Genomic DNA, 18,988 nt, shown 5'->3' on the forward strand with positions numbered 1-18,988 from the left:
TCACAATCCTTAGTACATTCCTGAGAGGTAGTTACAAGAGATACAGTGTTTTCCCGAAAATTAGACCTACCCCAAAAAAACACAACTGCCTTTATTTCCCTTTTCCCTCTATGTGGTAGAAGATGTTCTGCTATAAATAGTGTGTGGCTCAAGAATTGCCATCTAGTATGCTAACAAGTCCTCTTTCAGGTAAATGGCCATAATAACGTAATTAACCTTCTTCTTGACAATGGAGCGGATGTTAACAAGAGTAATGATGAGGGACTACCGGCTTTGTCCTTGTGCCTGATTCTTTTGTACAACACAAAGTCATTCTGGCCTAATGTGGCTGAGCGAAATCTCCTCGTGTACAAGGTCAGTATCATTTTCCTTACCCTCATATAAGAACCAGTGTAATACGCAGCAATCAGCGCTGGCACACAGAATGAGCAGCACGTATTCATCAAGTCAATGTACCGTGCATATAGGGTAGAAGAGTTTCTGATAAGTGCATACTTCTGATAAAGGATGACATTTTTACAATATGCTTGAAAATATAATATAGTTCTAGTCTTATAATATATTCCGATAATTCAGTTACTATCAAAGCTGTTTTTTGCTAGAACTCTTTTATCTGCCTAAAGGCCCCATTACACGCAACGACGGATCTAACGATATATCGCCGGGGTCACGGATTCCGTGACACACATCTGGCATCGTTAGCAACGTCGTTGCGTGTTACACCAAAGAGCGGCCGTTAACGATGGAAAATACTCACCAAATCGTCCTTCGTTGACACGCCGTTCATTTTCAAAAAATCGTTGATTGTTGCAGGACTCAGGTTGTTCATCGTTCCCGAGGCAGCACACATCGCTACGTGTGACACCCCGGGAACGACGAACTACAGCTTACCTGCAGTCGCCGGCAATGCGGAAGGAAGGAGGTGGGCGGGATGTTACAGCCGCTTATCTCCGCTTCTATTGGGCAGCCGCTTAGTGACGTCGCTGTGACGCCGCACGAGCCGCCCCCTTAGAAAGGAGGCGGTTCACTGGCCACAGCGACGTCGCTAGGCAGGTAAGTCCGTGTGATGGCTCCTAACGATAGTGTGCGCCACGGGCAGCGATTTGCGACGGGGGAGCTGGTCAGCGTTGATGGCAACATGAATGGAGCTAAATAGCAATCCTGGAGGAAAACCTATTAGGCTGCAAAAGACTTGAAACTAGGGAGTAGGTTCACCTTCCAGCAGGACAAAAACCCTAAACCTCCTGCCAGAGCTACAATGGATAGTTTATATCAAAGCATATTCATGTGTGTGAATGTGTGACACCCTGGACTAGCCAGGTAGTCACAGCCCCATGCACTACACCCATCCCCAAATAAAGTGACAGCAGCCAACCTACTAAACCCTAGTCACCTCCCTCTGGGTTTGATGTTCACACCAGGGGGGGGCGCCAGGCAGTTGGCCACGCCCTCCGAGGAGTTCACATGCCCAGAGGCAGGAAAAACGCGTTAGATTAAGTTAGGGAGTGAAGGAGTCAAGTTCAAGAGCAGACCTGGTCCCAGGTCCCAGGTCTGCTACTGTCTAACACCAGTGTCCTGGGTGGGAGCCCGGGCACTTTGGGTAGGAGGCAGACGATGGTGGCCGTCTGCAGGAGTCGGGAAGACAGCCCGGTGGAACCGTAGGTAGCTGGGACAGGGTATTAGCCCGCCGGTACCGAACGGGGGAACCAGTTGGAAACCGGAGCACAAGTGGGGGTACACAGACCCTGAAACGCAGTCCCAAATCTACCGGACCCCGTTAATTAACTGATTGAGGTCTGGACTTTAGGTCCTTTCCCACCCAAAGTCCCGAAAGAAGGCAACAGCCCACGGATTCCGGATAACGGCCACCGCCAAAGGCCAAGAGATTCAACGGGCCAGCGCCTGCGGGCAAACGGGCTCTCCCGACGTACACGCCGGGGAGCGGGACTCCCGTCGCTGAAGCGCCGGCTGTCCATTTCTACAAAAAGGTGCATGAGAAAGACGGACACCATCAAAACCATCAACCCGTTTGGGGACCGAAGCAACCGGCTGCGGGCACCGACCATCCTCCGTTTGGTTTACTAGAGACTCCTGTGTGTTTGTCCGAGTGAGTACCACAGTGCCTGCGGGCCGCGCACCAACACTGCACCATATCAACCGGGTCCCGGGGCCACCACCCCCTGCCCACGGAGGGGTTAACATCACAAGCTGCCCCCAACATCTCCCCCGGGGTGTCCCGTAACCGGCAGTGGGGGTGCCTACATTCACCACGAGCCGTGGGTGGCGTCACGAACTCTAATCTAAACAGAAAACCCTTTCAACACGCCAGCCCCTTGCAGAGCGACGTGACCCTCGGTCCGGAGGCGCTCGAGCCACCGACACACGAGCCCGGATCCGAGCGGCTCGGCTGCGGCCGAGCGCGGGGCGGTACAAATGGCTCAGTCACAGCCCAAGCCTACATCCCATTGATATAATTTGTGACAAGATTTGGAAATTGTTGATCACAGACGCCTCCATCCAATCTCACTGAGCTAGAGGTAGTGTGCAAAGAGGAATGGGAAAATGTTTCAGCCTCTAGATGTGCAAAGATGGTAGAGATATCCCCCAAAAGACTTGCAGCAGTAATTTCAGCGAAAGGTGGTCCTACAAACTATTGACTCAGGGTGGGGAGGTTAATACAAATGCACGTCACAATTTTTTTAATTGTTTTTAATATTTAGAAAACCAGTTATCATTTCCTTTACACCTCACAGATACCTGCTATGTGTTAGTATATCACATAAAATCCCGATAAATTCATTTAGGTTTGTGGGCTGTAACGTGAAAAAATGTAAAAAAGTTAATGGGGTATGAATACTTTTTCTAGGCATTAGTTTGACTGTTACCAATATTATCAGTGTCTTCATTTTGTACTAATTTTATTCTGACATTACAAGTACAGGGAGAAAAAAATACCTTTACATTGGACAGTTCTAATAATGGGGACTGTGCGGACAATGAGACAGGCATGGAGAAGAATGGTAAAATATCTCCGTTGTCTGATGAATCTCACCAAACATCTGTTACTTACAAAACTGGAGCAAGTTTAGAAAATGAACAAGACGATTCCACGATTGATCATCACAGGTAAGAGGCAGCGGGAAATCTGTACCTGGGAGGGTCATATTTTAAAGGTGTGGTCCAACAATGTATAACCGGTGGGGGTTTTGCCCCCTCAAACAGCCCCCTGCACCCCCAACTATTAGCAGAATGAATGGTCTGTAGCAATCTCTAAATCCGTGCAGCTCCGGTATCTGTAGGCACAGCTCCATACATACATGTCTTACCTGCTGCTGGTGCGATGAATGAGGGCGAGTCTGGCTGAGCTGCAGTAAAAGGCTCAGCCACAAGCATACACACGCCATGGTGTTTGAAAGTTGGTTATTAGTGAGGATCCCAGCATTAATTAATTAGCTTAGAAAAAAAGACGTCTCAGAGGAGATCTCATTTATATGTATAAATACATGTGTGGTCAATATAAAGGACTGGCACATGACTTATTCCTTCCAAAGAAAATACTAAGGACCAGGGGGCACTCACTGCGAGTGGAAGAAAAGCGATTCCAAAAGCTAAATAGGAAAGGGTTCTTTACAGTTAGAGCAGTCAGACTGTGCAATGCCCTACCACAAGAGGTAGTAATGGCAGATACTATAACAGCTTTTAAAAAAGGGCTGGATGATTTCCTCAGGACACACAACATTGTTTGTTATAAGTCACTTGTTTTTGCTTCCATTTTTCATGAGCTGAACTGAGAGATCTGAGACTTTTTCTTTGTACACAAAAGGCTTTTTTTCTGTCAAAAATTATGACATTTTTTTTCTAAATCGGTGTTAGTGAGCACTTCTGCTTTGCAGAGATAATCCACTCATCTCACAGGTGTGACATATCAAGATGATTATTAGACAGCATGATTATTGCACAGGTGCACAGCCACAATACTGTAGATGTCACAAGTTTTGGGGGAACATGCAGTTGGCATGCTGACGACAGGAATGTACACCAGAGCTGTTACCCGTGAATTGAATGTTCATTTCTCTACTATAAGTTGTCTCCAAACGTTTCAGAGAATTTGGCAGTATATCCAACCGGTCTCACAACCACAGACCAAGAGTGACCACACCAGCCCAGGACCTCCACATCCAGCATCTTCACCTCCAAGATAGTCTGAGTCCAGTCACCCGGACTGCAACAATCAGTGCATAACTAAAGAATGTCTGCACAAGCCGTCTGATACCATCTCAGGGAAGCTCATCTGCTGCTCGTTGTCCTCATCGGGGTCTCCACCTGACTGCAGTTCGTCATTGTAACCGACTCAAGCGGGCAAATGCTCTCATTCAATGGCGTCTGTCACATTGGACTAGTGTTCTCCTCATGGAAGAATCCCGTATTTCACTGTACAGCGCAGATGGCAGACTGTGTGTATGACATTGTGTGGGTAAGCTGTTTGTTGATGTCAATGCTGTGAAATGAGTGGTGGCGGTGAGGTTATGGTATGGACAGCCATATGTTATGGATAGCAAACATTGTGCATTTTATTGAGGCCATTTTGAATGCTCAGAGATCCCGTGATGAGATCCTGAGGCCATTGTTCTGCCATTCATCCACGACCATCATCTCATGTTGCAGCTGATAATGCTCGGCCCCATGTTGGAAAGATCTGTCCACAATTCCTGAAAGCCGAAAACATCCCAGTTCTTGCATAGAAGCATACTCACCGGACAGGTCACCCATTGAGCAGATTTGGGATGCTCTTGACAGCGCATATGACAGTGTTCAGGTTCCTGCCAATATTCAGCAACTTCACAGCCATTGATGAGCAGTGGACCAACAATCCACAGGCCACAATCACTAACCTGATCAACTCTATGCAAAGGAGATGTGCTGCTCTGCGTGACAAAATGGTGGTCACCAGATACTGACTGGTTTTCTGTCCCCCTACACCTCAATACTGTAAAACTGCACATTTTACAGAGTCCTTTTATAGTGGCCAGCCTAAGGCACACCTGTGCAATAATCTTGCTGTGTAATCCGCATCTTGATATGCCACACCTGTGAGGTTTATGGATCACCACAAAGAAGAAGTGTTCACTAATACAGATTTACACAAATTTGTAACCAATATCTGAGAGAAAAAGGCCTTTTGTGTATAAAGGAAAAGTCAGATATTAGAGTTCAGCTCATGAAAAATGGGAGAAAAAACAAAAGTGTGGTTTCTATTTTTGTTCAGTGTAGATCATTAAGGAGTTTTTCCCATCTTATAGATGGATATTGTCGGATTATAAAAACGAGCCCTTTTGGGACTTCCGGTTCCGGCGCTGTGATGTGAGGACGCGGGAGACAGAGCTCCGCACGTTCCTCAGCCCCACACACCGACTACAGGAGCCCCACGGCCGGGGGAGGAGGCGGAGAAGGGGAGGTGAGGAGCGGGAGGTGACCGTGCATGGAGCGGTACCTCCTCCGGAGCGGTGGCAGACAGCTGGAGCAGGGTGCTGCAGAGAAAGCAGTGCACATGGAGCGCAAAATGGCGGCCGCGGGCCGCGGCGGTGTGCAGGGAGGTGAGCGGGGACGGATGGAGGAGGAGGAAGGGGAGCAGCTGAGAGAGCAGCAAAGAGCTCGGCAATACGTGCAACAGGCAGCCGAGCAGCACTAACAGCAGGCAGCCGAGCAGCACGAGCAGCAGGCAGCCCAGCAACTCCAGCAGCAGACAGCCCAGCAACTCCAGCAGCAGACAGCCCAGCAACTCCAGCAGCAGACAGCCCAGCAGCACCAGCAGCAGACAGCCCAGCAGCACCAGCAGCAGACAGCCCAGCAGCACCAGCAGTAGACAGCCCAGCAGCAGATATCCCAGCAGCACCAGCAGCAGACAGCCCAGCAGCAGACAGCCCAGCAGCACGAGCAGTTCCCAGGCCTGCAAATTGATTATGACCGTCTGGCTGGAGCAGTGGCAGTGCACCTGGCAGACAAGATCAAAGACTCTCTAGAGGCTATGGTGGGGGCAGTGCTAGCACCCTTAAAGGAACAGATCGCACAGCAGGGAGCCAGGATGTCAGAGATGGAGCAAAGAATCTCTGACACAGAGGACGAGGTGGCAGCATTAAAGGGGCAGCTGCAGGAGATGGAGGGATCCCAGGCCATGAGAGACAAACTAGAGGATCTGGAAAACCGCTCCAGAAGAAGCAATTTAAGGCTGGTGGGTTTGCCGGAATCTATAAGCATGCGGCAATTGGACAACATATGTGAAGCAGAGCTCCCCAAGGCGCTAGGTCTAATGCACAAATGCAGGGTGGAAAGAGCGCACAGAGTGGGCCCTGTAAGAGAGCGTCCAGGCACAGGAGGAACAAATGGGAAGGAAGACAGCACGGGAGTGACGGGACCAGCCAGGCCGCGCCAAGTGATAATAAAATACTTGGAATACAAAGACAAAGAAGAGATACTACAAGCGTTTAGAGGAAGGAGGACCCCACTGTCTCTACAAGGGCATAAGGTGCTGATCTTCGGTGACTACTCGGCGGAGGTTACACGCAAAAGGAAAGCCTTCAGTAAGATTTGTACAGCGCTGTATCGTAAAGGCATAAAATTCCAACTGCTGTATCCTGCAATACTGAGAGTAACAAGACGTGATGGATCCCTTTTTGCGACGAAAGACTTGAGTGAGGCGGAGAGATGGATGGAGAAGATGGAGAACAGAAACCAGACGGAGGACTTCCTGGAGAGGCAACATACTCGGCAAGGAAGAGAGGAGGAGAGCCGGGCATCGGGCCGGAACGACAGGATGGAGGGGAAGGAGATACATGCAGGAAGTCCAAAAGCAAGGAGGTCGCCGTCGCGTTGGCCTGGAGGCCAGAAGAGGGGAGCGCCATGAGAGAGGCTGCAGGGAGAAGAATCGATATTTTTGAACTGAACTGAGGGGCCCAAGAGAGAGGGGACTGACGGAATGCAGGGGATGAGTAACATCTACTGTTTATTATTGCATCTTTACTTTCTGCTTCCGCTTCCTACTTCCTCTTCCGCCTCCCCTTCCGCTTCCTGCTTCCCCTTTCACTACCTCTTTCGCTTCCTACTTCCTCTTCCACCTCATATTGCCTCTTCCACTTCTCTTGCACTTCCTTTACCATCCCATCTACCTCTTCCTACTTCTTTTTCCACTTCCTCTTCTAATTCCTACTTCCACTTCCTACTTCCGCTTCCACCTCCTACTTCCACTTCCTCTTCCACTTCCTACTTACTTTCACTTCCTCTTCCACTTCCTACTTTCACCTCCTGTCCCACTTCCTCTTTCACTTCTTACTTCCTTTTCCACTTCTACTTCCTCTTTTACTTCCTTTTCCACATCCTACTTCCTCTTTCATTTCCTCTTCCTATTTCCTCTTCCACTTCCTCTTTCACTCCCTTTTCCACTTCCTACTTCCACTTCCTCTTCCACGTCCTCTTCCACTTCCTTTTCCACTTCCTACTTCCTCTTCCACTTCCTATTTCCTTTTCAACTTCCTCTTCCACTTCCTCTTCCTACTTCCTCTTCCACTTCCTATTTCCTTTTCCACTTCCTCTTCCTACTTCCGCTTCCACTTCCTTTTCAACTTCCTACTTCCTCTTCCACTCCCTTTTCCACTTCCTACTTCCTTTTCCATTTCCTTTTCCACTTCCTACTTCCTTTTCCACTTCCTACTTCCTCTTCCACTTCCTTTTCCACTTCCTACTTCCTCTTCCTCCCCCCCCCCCTTGTAGGCTTTTCCTTTCTTTTCTCTTCAGTTCCCCTCGCCTCTTCAATCTATATGGACCAAGGTGCCCTGCCCCATCGGGGGTGTAGGGGATCCTAACATCTATGGGGGACCGGGTTTCTCTTTTTAGTATCTACTGATAAATCGCTCTTCTGGTAGCCAGGTCACTTATGCTGATGGGAGGTGAAGTGAAATTGAGACCAGAGGTAACAAATAATAGATATGGGCAATGAGGGAGGGAGTATTGTATGCTGGCACGGCTATTGACCAGGAAGGCCTTGCTCTGGTGTGTTAGATAACAGAACAATGGGGGACAGGCCATATGTAAATGTTAATTAGGGGGCTGAGAGGGGATTGCGGAGCCAGGAGCATCACAGAAAAAATGGAAGTGACGAGACATTTGATTGTAAAGGGGGGGACAGTTGAGGGGTTGTTAGTTGACCATAGATTTAGGTTGAATAGTTGGGTTCAGGGAAAGCAACGCTATAAGCACACCGAAAGAAAACTGAGGGCAGTTAGGGGGGGTAGCCCACACACAAGGTTGCGCCCAGGCAATACATAGTTGTCAGTACGCAGCGGAGTTAAGGCAGGGAAAAGACCAGGGAAAGGCGCCAAGACACACACAAGTTAGAACATATAGCGACATAAATGTCCCGAGATGTTGGGATAATGGTTAAATTAGTCACTTGGAACGTAAAAGGTTTGAAGTCTCCACATAAGCGCATGATGATATTACGACACCTTAAAAGACTGAAGGTAGATATCGCACTACTGCAGGAGACCCACCTGCAAAAAGGGGATTTTTTTCGTATGCAAAAATTATGGGTGGGGGCGGTAGTCGGGTCAGGATCCCAGGGAAGGAAGGCAGGGGTAATGATCTTAATAAACAAACACTTTACTCACGAAATAGTGTCCCAAGACAGTGATGATGGTGGGAGGTACATACATATCAAATTAACTAGCCCGCAGGGAGAGTTTAGTATACACAATATATACGCCCCTAATACCGAACAAAAAGCCTTCTTTGACTTTATCACCAACAAATTGGGAGTGGATGTAGACCCAAATAAGATAGTGGGGGGAGATTTTAATGCAGTAGTTTCGAAAGAGGAGGATAGGAGGTATGGCAAGGAACAAGGTAGGCAGAGTAGGAATACAAAGGGTTTGATGGCCAAATTATTGGAAGACACAAATCTGCAGGACAGTTGGAGAACGCAACACCCATATGAACGTGAATTTACACACTACTCACACCCACACGAAGCATGGTCAAGGATTGACTTTATGTTAGTAGACCAAAGACTCTGGCACAGGGTCAAGGATGTAGACATAGAGAACATGGTTATATCCGACCACAGCCCGGTGACCTTAGACTTAAATGACAGAATACAGAGGGGCTCGGATTATATATGGAGATTTCCATCATTCTTACTCAAAGATAAAGATTTTATTAAAACATTAAAGGAGTGGTGGGAGGAATATTGCGGCACTAACAGCGGGCACGAGGAAGAGGCAATGCTATTCTGGGAAACAGCGAAAGTAGTATTAAGGGGGAGACTGATGGGGCATGTAGCCAAAATCAGGAAACAGACGCAAAAACATTACCAGGAGGCAAGCACTAGTTTGAGAGAGAAACACACAAGGTACCTAGAAAACAAATCCCAAAAAGCAAAAGAAGAGTGGAAGGAAGCAAAACAAGAGTTTGACATGTGGGTAGGAAAACGAGAAGAACTAGTAAGGTCTCAGCAGGAGGTTGACTTGCACCGATTTGGCAATAAGGCAGGTAAACTGCTGGCTAACCTGGCAAAGGGAAGACGACCGTTGACGTTAATAGCTAGTATGACAAGACAGGATGGGACCAAATCGGCGAATCCGCAGGAGATCAACCAGATCTTGGGGGAATACTATGCCAAACTATATAGTAAAGGGGATGAAAATAGAGAAGGAGGGAGGGAGTGGCTAAAGACATTAGGACTTACACAAATAACCGAGGACGAACTGACTAGACTGAATGCGGACATCACAATAGAGGAAGTGCAAACAACAATAGGAGAACTGAGTATACATAAAGCACCGGGGCCTGACGGGTTCAATGGGGAATTCTATAAAGTACTAAAGGAGGAAATATCACCAACGCTGACACGTATGTTTAATAAAATGTTAGGGGGTACGGGAATGTCTAGCCACCTTAACACTGCATATATAAGACTTTTACCCAAAGGAGACAAAAATTTGGACAATCCAACGAATTATAGACCAATCTCACTAATCAACCAAGACCTTAAACTAGTGGCCAAATTGATGGCCAATCGATTAGCAGAGATATTACCAAGGCTAATTTCTCCCGCCCAATCGGGGTTTGTAAAGGGGAGAGCAGCCGTGACGAACGTAAGAAAGGCCATGATAGTAATGGACGCCATCAGACACAGGGATCTACAAGGAGGGGAATTTCCAGCCATGATCACGTTGGATGCTGAAAAAGCGTTTGATGATGTGCAGTGGCCATGGCTGGAAACAGTCCCAGATAATATGGGCTTCAGGGGAGCATTCAGAACATTTATAGGTATACTATATGCAAACCCTCAGGCAAGAGTGGCGACACCCGGATTTTTGTCACGACCCTTCTCTTTGACCAAAGGGACGAGACAGGGGTGCCCGCTGTCTCCTCTCTTGTTCAATCTAGCCATTGAGCCATTATCAAAACTGATCAATGGAGGAGACTGCTTTGAGGGCATTAACATTGGAATGGAAAAAGTACATTCAGCTCTATTCGCGGACGATATCTTATTATTCATGAATAGACCACAGAATCACCTTTTAAAAACAATACAAGAGATAGAGAGATTTGGGTCTATGGCAGGTTTTAAATTGAACAAGACAAAATGTGAAATACTGTTTCTGAATGAGCGAACCATGTCATCTCTGAAAACCTATGGAATAGGGGATAACATATGTGGGATACCGATAGCAAAAACCCACCTTAAATACCTGGGGATCCAGATGGGACGCCAGCCTGCCTCCATTTATGAATTAAACTTCAAACCGGTATAGAAAATAGAACGAGAGCTAAAGATGTGGGAGGGGCTGCCGCTATCCCTGCTAGGTAGAAACCACCTCTTAAAAATGATGAGTTTCTCGAAGCTGCTATACCCAATGCAGACTATCCCCATATTATTAAAGCATGCGGATGTAAATAGACTGAATGAAGCATTTACAAGCTTCCTATGGAAGAGAAAAAGACCAAGAATTAGGGCGGAAAAACTAATGCTACCACTGGAAAAGGGAGGAATCAAGATGCCAAATGTGAGAGGCTACAACCTTGCATGCTTGATGAGGCACGTAATAGACTGGCTGAGGAAGACAAATAGCTATTCTAACATAAAATTGGAAAGTGAGTACTGTAGACCATGGGACTTGGGGGCAATATTACACACGTCATTGGCCAGTATTCTGAGGAAAATTAAGCACTCCCTGGTATGTAGAGATACGATAATGGCGTGGAAAGCAGTGAGGAAAAAGTTTAACCTGTCCTGGCGAATCTCCAAATACCTAAATATCTGGAATTTTCCGGAATTCCCAGCAGGGAGGGAAAACAAACTATTTCTAGAATGGAGAAATAAGGGGATCGGTGGGGTGAAAGATCTGCTCCATGAAACGGAACATAGATGGTTGACCCTTGAGGAGATGGTGAACAGGTACGGGCTTTCTCCATTCCAAATCATACAATACAAACAGGTGGAAAAGGGAATAATGGGACTATTGAGGGATGTTAGAAAAGAACAGGTAATGAATGAAATGGACCAATTTATAATGAAGGATAAACAGGAGATTACTATCTCCTCCCTGTATAAAGATCTGAGAACAGCACTGGTACCACTGCACTCGGACCAGGTCTGGGGAGCATGGGCACGACAACTAAAAGATACAGAGGCAGGGGAAAAGATACAGCAGGGATGGATGAGGAAGGAGGTGATTAATGAGGGCTGGAGGGACACACAGTTTAGATTAATGCACAGAGCAATTTATGGTTTTAACATCCCCACCAAGCAGACTATGAATAAAATAGAACATTGCCCCAAATGTAAACAGCCGAAAACGGACTTATACCACGGGATTTGGCTGTGCCCAGAAAGTCAGAAATTTTGGGGAAAAATGAAGACCCTTATAGAAAAAGTATGGGAAGTGGAAATGGAACTAGACCCATTGTTATGGATTTTCCTCCACAGGACTAAAGAAAAGGAAGGAGGAGGAGATACACGGGGGACCACGATTCCAAGACTCTTTCATAATATTGCTATGATAGGGAAAAAGGCCCTACTACGCAGATGGCTCGAGGAATCTGTTCCATCAGAGGAGGAGGTGGTCAATCAGATTAAAAAGCTGCTCAATATCGAACAGTTGGAAGCCGAAAGAAATAAGGACGAACTAACGGGAAACTTTTTTAAAAAATGGAAGAGATTTATAGTACAACAGTATGGAGTTGCAGAAATACGGAAAGTGGTATCTCCTTTCACTAATACGGAATGGTATCTACTGGGAGACTTGCAAGGCACATTGGGAAAGCTGAAAATACACACGCAGTAGAGACACGACAGTAGGGCGAGACGAGGGTTTCAGAGAAATAGGGCTTCAAACGGGAATCAGAATATAGAGGAGCTGTGTGTTCTTTTGCGACTTATACCTGGTGTTCAGCGTATTAAAAATGTTGGGGGGGATAAAGTGGGAATAAAAGAGGGTGGGTTAAGACAAGGGTGGGTAAATTGGTATGGTGAATTTATTCTTGTTCAAATGTTAGACATATTGTAATAATTCTGAAAAATGCAATAAAAATTTATGTTTAAAAAAAAAACGAGCCCTTTTGTAATTTGCTACTTATTAAAATTTGCAGCCGTTTTTGAGATCTTACCACTTTTAGTTTTTTGTTAACTTGTTACCTAGAAGACCGACCACTTCTGCTGTCTAGCTTGTGAGCACTGCACTGAAGCTGGTTGGATTAGTACAGAACAGTGCGATCCGGAGCGATCTTGACAGCTTCCAAACAATGCTTACAAGCTCAATAGAAAAGAGCTTGTAAGTACTGTACACATTCTGAAGTCTAGCAGTGGTGGTCGGTCTCTAAGGCAACAAGCTGTAAACAAAGGAGAAGTATCAGTATCATTTTTCATTTACAGCAGATGTATGGTGGTATGGTGAGCCGTAACTTTGTCACAATATCATCTGTTTGCTCGGAGGCTCAGAAAATTGATCTGCATGGATCAGCTGATCGGGGTGATTCCACATTTTCAAGGAATGTTTTCTTGATGAGATAACCCTTCTGATTTTACATGGTGCTTTCTGATTGTGTTAGTGTCCTCAAGTCTATGCAGCGCTTTAAATCAGGGTTGCACAGCTGCTACCTTCCAAAACGGTGCCACACTTGTCAACTTCTTGTGTGTGGTATTGCAGCATAGTCAAAGCTATTTTAATGGAGCCAAGCTGCATTACCAAAAACAACCAGTGGACAGGTGTGGCACTGTTTTTGAAAAAAAAAAAACAAACAACCCCAAAACATCTATTTATGTAACTTTTCTTTGCCGCTATCATTTCCTATTGTTTACCTTCTCAATCTAAAGTGCCATTTACATATGACGACTTCTTACATGAGTTTTCTTTGTAATATTAGTGTTTATTATCCTAGGAATAAACACCTACGCTCCACCATGAACCTGCTTCTCCTGCGAGGCGCTGACCCTAATATCTGCCGTATTCCTATGTACGCACTTTTCTTCGCTGTTAAAGCTGCGGATGTCGGCATGGTGCAGCTCCTTCTCAGATGTGGAGCCAGGACTGATGTCCGTTTGAAGACACAGGTAACTCCATCACACGGGTTCACTCTGAGAAGCCAGAGCCACAAATACAGATGTGATCGCTGGAAGCTCCTGCATCTCAGTGTGACCTCTGCACCATGGCCGTCACATACCATTAATAGCACTGACATCCTACGATACGAGGCTCTGTATGGGGGGGATTTGTGCTGCCAGGTAAGCAAGAAAATATGAATGCTCAACCTTACTAGTCATATTTTATAGGGCTATCCCTTCATAGAAAAAAAAATCTAAAAACTGTATCAGTTGTAAATTTGCAAAGTAAGAAATATTCACCCTGTGATCCAGCGGTGATACCCCCTGATCCTCATGATCTTTGGTTACCAGCGACTGGCATGGGGCCACTGCAACCAGTCAGTGGTTTCAGCGGTCAAGTGCCGTAACACTGACTCAGTAATATGGCATGCGACCACCATTGCCACTGATTAGCTGCAGTTTTGACGTGCCGTCTAATTGTTCTAAAAGACCAGGATGGTCTCCAGACCTACTGCACTGGATCTCCAGGGGTAAGACGTCAGTTTACTTTATTTCTGTAGGTTATCACATCTGCTTCACTTTTATCAAAGGCTGACTATATCTTTAATACAGAATTTTCAAAAGAGTTTTAATGTCCTGACATTATAAAGTGTATGTACAGTCATATGAAAAAGTTTGGGCACCCCTATTAATGTTAATTTTTTTTCTTTATAACAATTTGAGTTTTTGCAACAGCTATTTCAGTTTCATATATCTAATAACTGATGGACTCAGTAATATTTCTGGATTGAAATGAGGTTTATTGTACTAACAGAAAATATGCAATCAGCATTTAAACAAAATTTGACCAGTGCAAAAGTATGGGCACCTCAACATAAAAGTGACATTAATATTTTGTAGATCCTCCTTTTGCAAAAATAACAGCCTCTAGTCGCTTCCTGTAGCTTTTAATGAGTTCCTGGATCCTGGATGAAGGTATATTTGACCATTCCTGTTTACAAAAAAATTCCAGTTCAGTTAAGTTTGATGGTCGCCGAGCATGGACAGCACGCTTCACATCATCCCACAGATGTTCAATGATATTCAGGTCTGGGGACTGGGATGGCCATTCCAGAACATTGTAATTGTTCCTCTGCATGAATGCCTCAGTAGATTTGTAGCGGTGTTTTGGATCATTGTCTTGCTGAAATATCCATCCCCTGCGTAACTTCAACTTCGTCACTGATTCTTGCACATTATTGTCAAGAATCTGCTGATACTGAGTTGAATCCATGCGACCCTCAACTTTACCAAGATTCCCAGTGACGGCATTGGCCACACAGCCCCAAAGCATGATGGAACCTCCACCAAATTTTACTGTGGGTAGCAAGTGCTTTTCTTGGAATGCCGTGGTTTTTTGCCTCCATGCATAACGCCTTTTTGTATGACCAAACAACTCAATCTTTGTTTCATCAGTCCACAGGACCTTCTTCCAAAGTGTAACTGGCTTGTCCAAATGTGCTTTTGCATACCTCAGGCGACTCTGTTTGTGGAGTGCTTGCAGAAATGGCTTCTTTCGCATCACTCTCCCATACAGCTTCTCCTTGTGCAACGTGCGCTGTATTGTTGACCGATGCACATTGACACCATCTGCAGCAAGATGATGCTGCAGGTCTTTGGAGGTGGTCTGTGGATTGTCCTTGACTGTTCTCACCATTCTTCTTCTCTGCCTTTCTGTTATTTTTCTTGGCCTGCCACTTCTGGGCTTAACAAGAACTGTACCTGTGTTCTTCCATTTCCTTACTATGTTTCTCACAGTGGAAACTGACAGTTTAAATCTCTGAGTCAACTTTTTGTATCCTTCCCCTGAACAACTATGTTGAATAATTTTTGTTTTCAGATCATTTGAAAGTTGTTTTGAGGATCCCATAATGCCACTCTTCATAGGAGATTCAAATAGGAGAACAACTTGCAAGTGGCCACCTTAAATACCTTTTCTCATGCTTGGATACACCTGCCTATGAAGTTCAATGCTCAATGAGGTTACAAAACCAATTTAGTGCTTTAGTAAGTCAGTAAAAAGTAGTTAGGACTGTTCAAATTAAGAAATTGATAAGGGTGCCCATACTTTTGCACCAGCCAAATTTTGTTTAAATGCGGATTGCACATTTTCTGTTGGTACAATAAAGCTCATATCAATCCAGAAATATTACTCAGTCCATCAGTTATTAGATATATGAAACGGAAATAGCTGTTGCAAAAATCCAAATTGTTATAAAGAAAAAAGATTAACATTAATAGGGGTGCCCAAACTTTTCATATGACTGTAATGTGGCAGCTTGTGAGAACTGACCTGCCATTGTTTTGAGGCAATCATACACATTAGATAGCTAATGGCTAATCTATCATTCAGCTGAAAACTATCTCTCCGCCATACACAAGAGAACTCAGCTCTGTAAGTGAAATGCCGTCAGGCTCCTCTGTCCCCTCTTAATATTCCTCTGTCCTCCTTCATTCTCATCTGTCCTCCTCCAGACTCTTATGCCCCTCCTTCAGACTCCTCTGCCCCTCCTCCAGTCTCCTCTGTCCTCCTCCAGTCTCCTCTGTCCTCCAGTCTCCTCTGTCCTCATATAGTCAGCAAAGCAAAGGTATTAAACAATTGTGGTCACAATTAAAATGTAACTTTCTTTGTCGCTCCATTGGGAGACCCAGACAATTGGGTGTATAGGCTATGCCTCCGGAGGCCGCACAAAGTATTACACTTAAAAGTGTAAAGCCCCTCCCCTTCTGCCTATACACCCCCCGTGCTCCCACGGGCTCCTCAGTTTTTTTGCTTTGTGCGAAGGAGGCAGTCATGCACGCACAGCTCCACAGATTAGTCAGCAGCAGCTGCTGACTATGTCGGATGGAAGAAAAGTGGGCCCATATAGGGCCCCCAGCATGCTCCCTTCTCACCCCACTCTTGTCGGAGGTGTTGTAAGGTTGAGGTATCCATTGCGGGTACGGAGGCTGGAGCCCACATGCTGTTTTCCTTCCCCATCCCCCTCAGGGCTCTGGTGGAAGTGGGATCCTATCGGTCTCCAGGCACTGAGACCGTGCTTCATCCACAACTCCTGGGAGCCTGATGGATAGGAGCCGGGTATCGTTCAGGGACATGGCCCTGCTACTTGGAGGTACTCTGTGTCCCCGTGGGGACCGAGCACAGCAACACTCCAGCATTGCTGGGTGTGCTAGTGCACCGGGGACCGCGGCGCTGACCGGGTTAATGTGCCATTACACACTCAGCATCGCTGAGTGTGTTTATGTAGGGAGACTACCGCGCTGACCGCCGCCGCCATGTTTAACACTAAGGCGCGGCTGGGACTTGTAGTGCGCCGGGGACTTCCACGCGGCCGCGCTTTTACGGCGGCCGCGTTTATTACTCGAGTCCCCGGCTTTTTGCGGCCTAGTCTTTCTTCCTCCCGCCCACAGCCCTGACAAGCAGGGGAAGGGCGGGAAGCTGCACAGGACGAGCAGCACTGAGGGCTGGAGCATGCTTTGCATACTCCACCCCCCTCACTGTGCACAGTGCGGGCACCAGTTCCCGCACTTTCTGGGTCACGCCTACGGCTCCCTCCTCTCCTCAGGACATTCCTGTCAGCTCCTTGAACGCTGCAGAGGGGGACAAATTCTGACAGACCCAGGCAGGGACCCTGGTGGCCTCACAACCGCTTTAAGCGGGGGGCATGCAGCATCTGTGGTGCTAGCCACATTTCTGCAGGAGTGTAATTTTAAATTATATGTTTATAAGATATACTTTACACTTTATGGTGCACAGTTGATTCTGGATATATATATTGTGTTGCTCAGGGAAGACAACAGCATGGCGCCCATAAAAGGCAGGAGTGCCAAACACAGGCTTACTATGCTGCCTGCGCCCTCAGTTGGACCAGCAAGGTCCCCCCGGGATGTCTCATAGATCCCAGAGTGAGGTCTCTGATACAGACCCCAGCCCCTGACCGACTAAGCGAGCTCGCTGGGAAATCCCCTCGACATCTTCATATTGGTCAGGGTCTCAGCGGGGGAACCTCTGGTTGATGAAGCGGAGACAGTTGATCAGGATTCTGATCCTGAGGCCGCTCTCAATCTTGATACGCCAGACGGGGACGCCATAGTGAACGATCTTATTGCGTCCATCAATCAAATGCTGGATATTTCTCCCTCAGTTCCTCCAGTGGAGGAGTCAGCTTCTCAGCAGGAGAAATTCCGTTTCAGGTTTCCCAAGCGTACACTGAGCATGTTTCTGGACCACTCTGATTTCAGAGAGGCAGTCCAGAATCACCGTGCCTGTCCTGATAAGCGTTTTTTTGTAAGCGCCTTAAGGATACACGTTATCCTGTTCCCCTGACGTGGTCAAAGGTTGGACTCAGTGTCCCAAGGTGGATCCTAGCCTGGCGGCTAGATCCATACTTGCAGTGGAAGATGGGGCTTCACTCAAAGATGCCACTCACAGGCAGATGGAGCTCTGGTTGAAATCCAGCTATGAAGCTATCGGCGCTTCTTTTGCCCCAGCATTTGCAGCCGTATGGGTGCTACAAGCTATCAGCAGGTCAAGCGCAAATTGACGCAGCCACACAGACGTCGGCATTTGCGTCTTACGCTATTAATGATGTCCTGGTCTCTGCGAGCCGTACGGCGGTTGCATCCGCCAATTCGGTGGTACTCCACAGGGCCTTGTGGCTACGGAAATGGAAGGCAGATTCTGCTTCCAAAAAAGCGCTTAACCAGTTTGCCAATTTCTGGCGACCGATTGTTTGGCGAACGTTTGGATGAAATCGTCAAACAATCCAAGGGAAAGGATACATCCTTACCCCAGCCCAAACCAAACATACCCCAACAGAGGAAGGGGCAGTCGAGGTTTCGGTCCTTTCGGGGCGCGGGCAGGTCCCAATTCTCCTCGTCCAAAAGGCCTCAGAAAGATCAAGGGCACTCCGATTCATGGCGGTCTAAGTCACGTCCTGAAAGACCACCGGAGGTGCCGCTACCAAAGCGGCTTCTTCATGGCTTTCGGTCTCCTCAATCCGCATCCTCGGTCGGTGGCAGGCTCTCCCGCTTTTGCGACACCTGGCTGCCAAGGGTAAAAGACCGTTGGGCGAGAGACATTCTGTCTCACGGTTACAAGTTAGAGTTCGCCTCTCGTCCCCCGACTCGATTCTTCAGGTCATCCCCGCCTCCCGAGCGAGCCAAGGCTCTTCTGCAGGCGCTGGGCACTCTGAGGGCAGAAGGAGTGGTGGTCCCTGTTCCTCTTCAGCAACAGGGTCAAGGTTTTTTCCCCAACCTGTTTGTGGTTACAAAGAAGGACGGGTCTTTCCGTCCTGTCCTGGACCCGTAACTGCTCAACAAACACGTAAAGACCAGGTGGTTCCGGATGGA

General features: G+C 47.0%; 1 protein-coding gene across 2 annotated transcripts in view; it reads left to right on the plus strand.

The window, feature by feature from the left end:
* Nucleotides 1-18,988, plus strand: part of ANKMY1 (ankyrin repeat and MYND domain containing 1) — a 108,911-nt gene that overhangs the window by 20,150 nt on the left and 69,773 nt on the right. For both annotated transcript variants that reach the window (XM_075340923.1, XM_075340924.1), the window contains 3 exons: nt 190-354; nt 2,942-3,126; nt 13,435-13,606. In XM_075340923.1, coding sequence (XP_075197038.1) covers nt 190-354; nt 2,942-3,126; nt 13,435-13,606 — 522 coding nt within the window. The remainder of the gene's footprint in view (nt 1-189; nt 355-2,941; nt 3,127-13,434; nt 13,607-18,988) is intronic.

This window comes from Anomaloglossus baeobatrachus, chromosome 3, assembly GCF_048569485.1.
Source record: "Anomaloglossus baeobatrachus isolate aAnoBae1 chromosome 3, aAnoBae1.hap1, whole genome shotgun sequence".
Lineage (NCBI taxonomy): Eukaryota > Metazoa > Chordata > Amphibia > Anura > Aromobatidae > Anomaloglossus > Anomaloglossus baeobatrachus.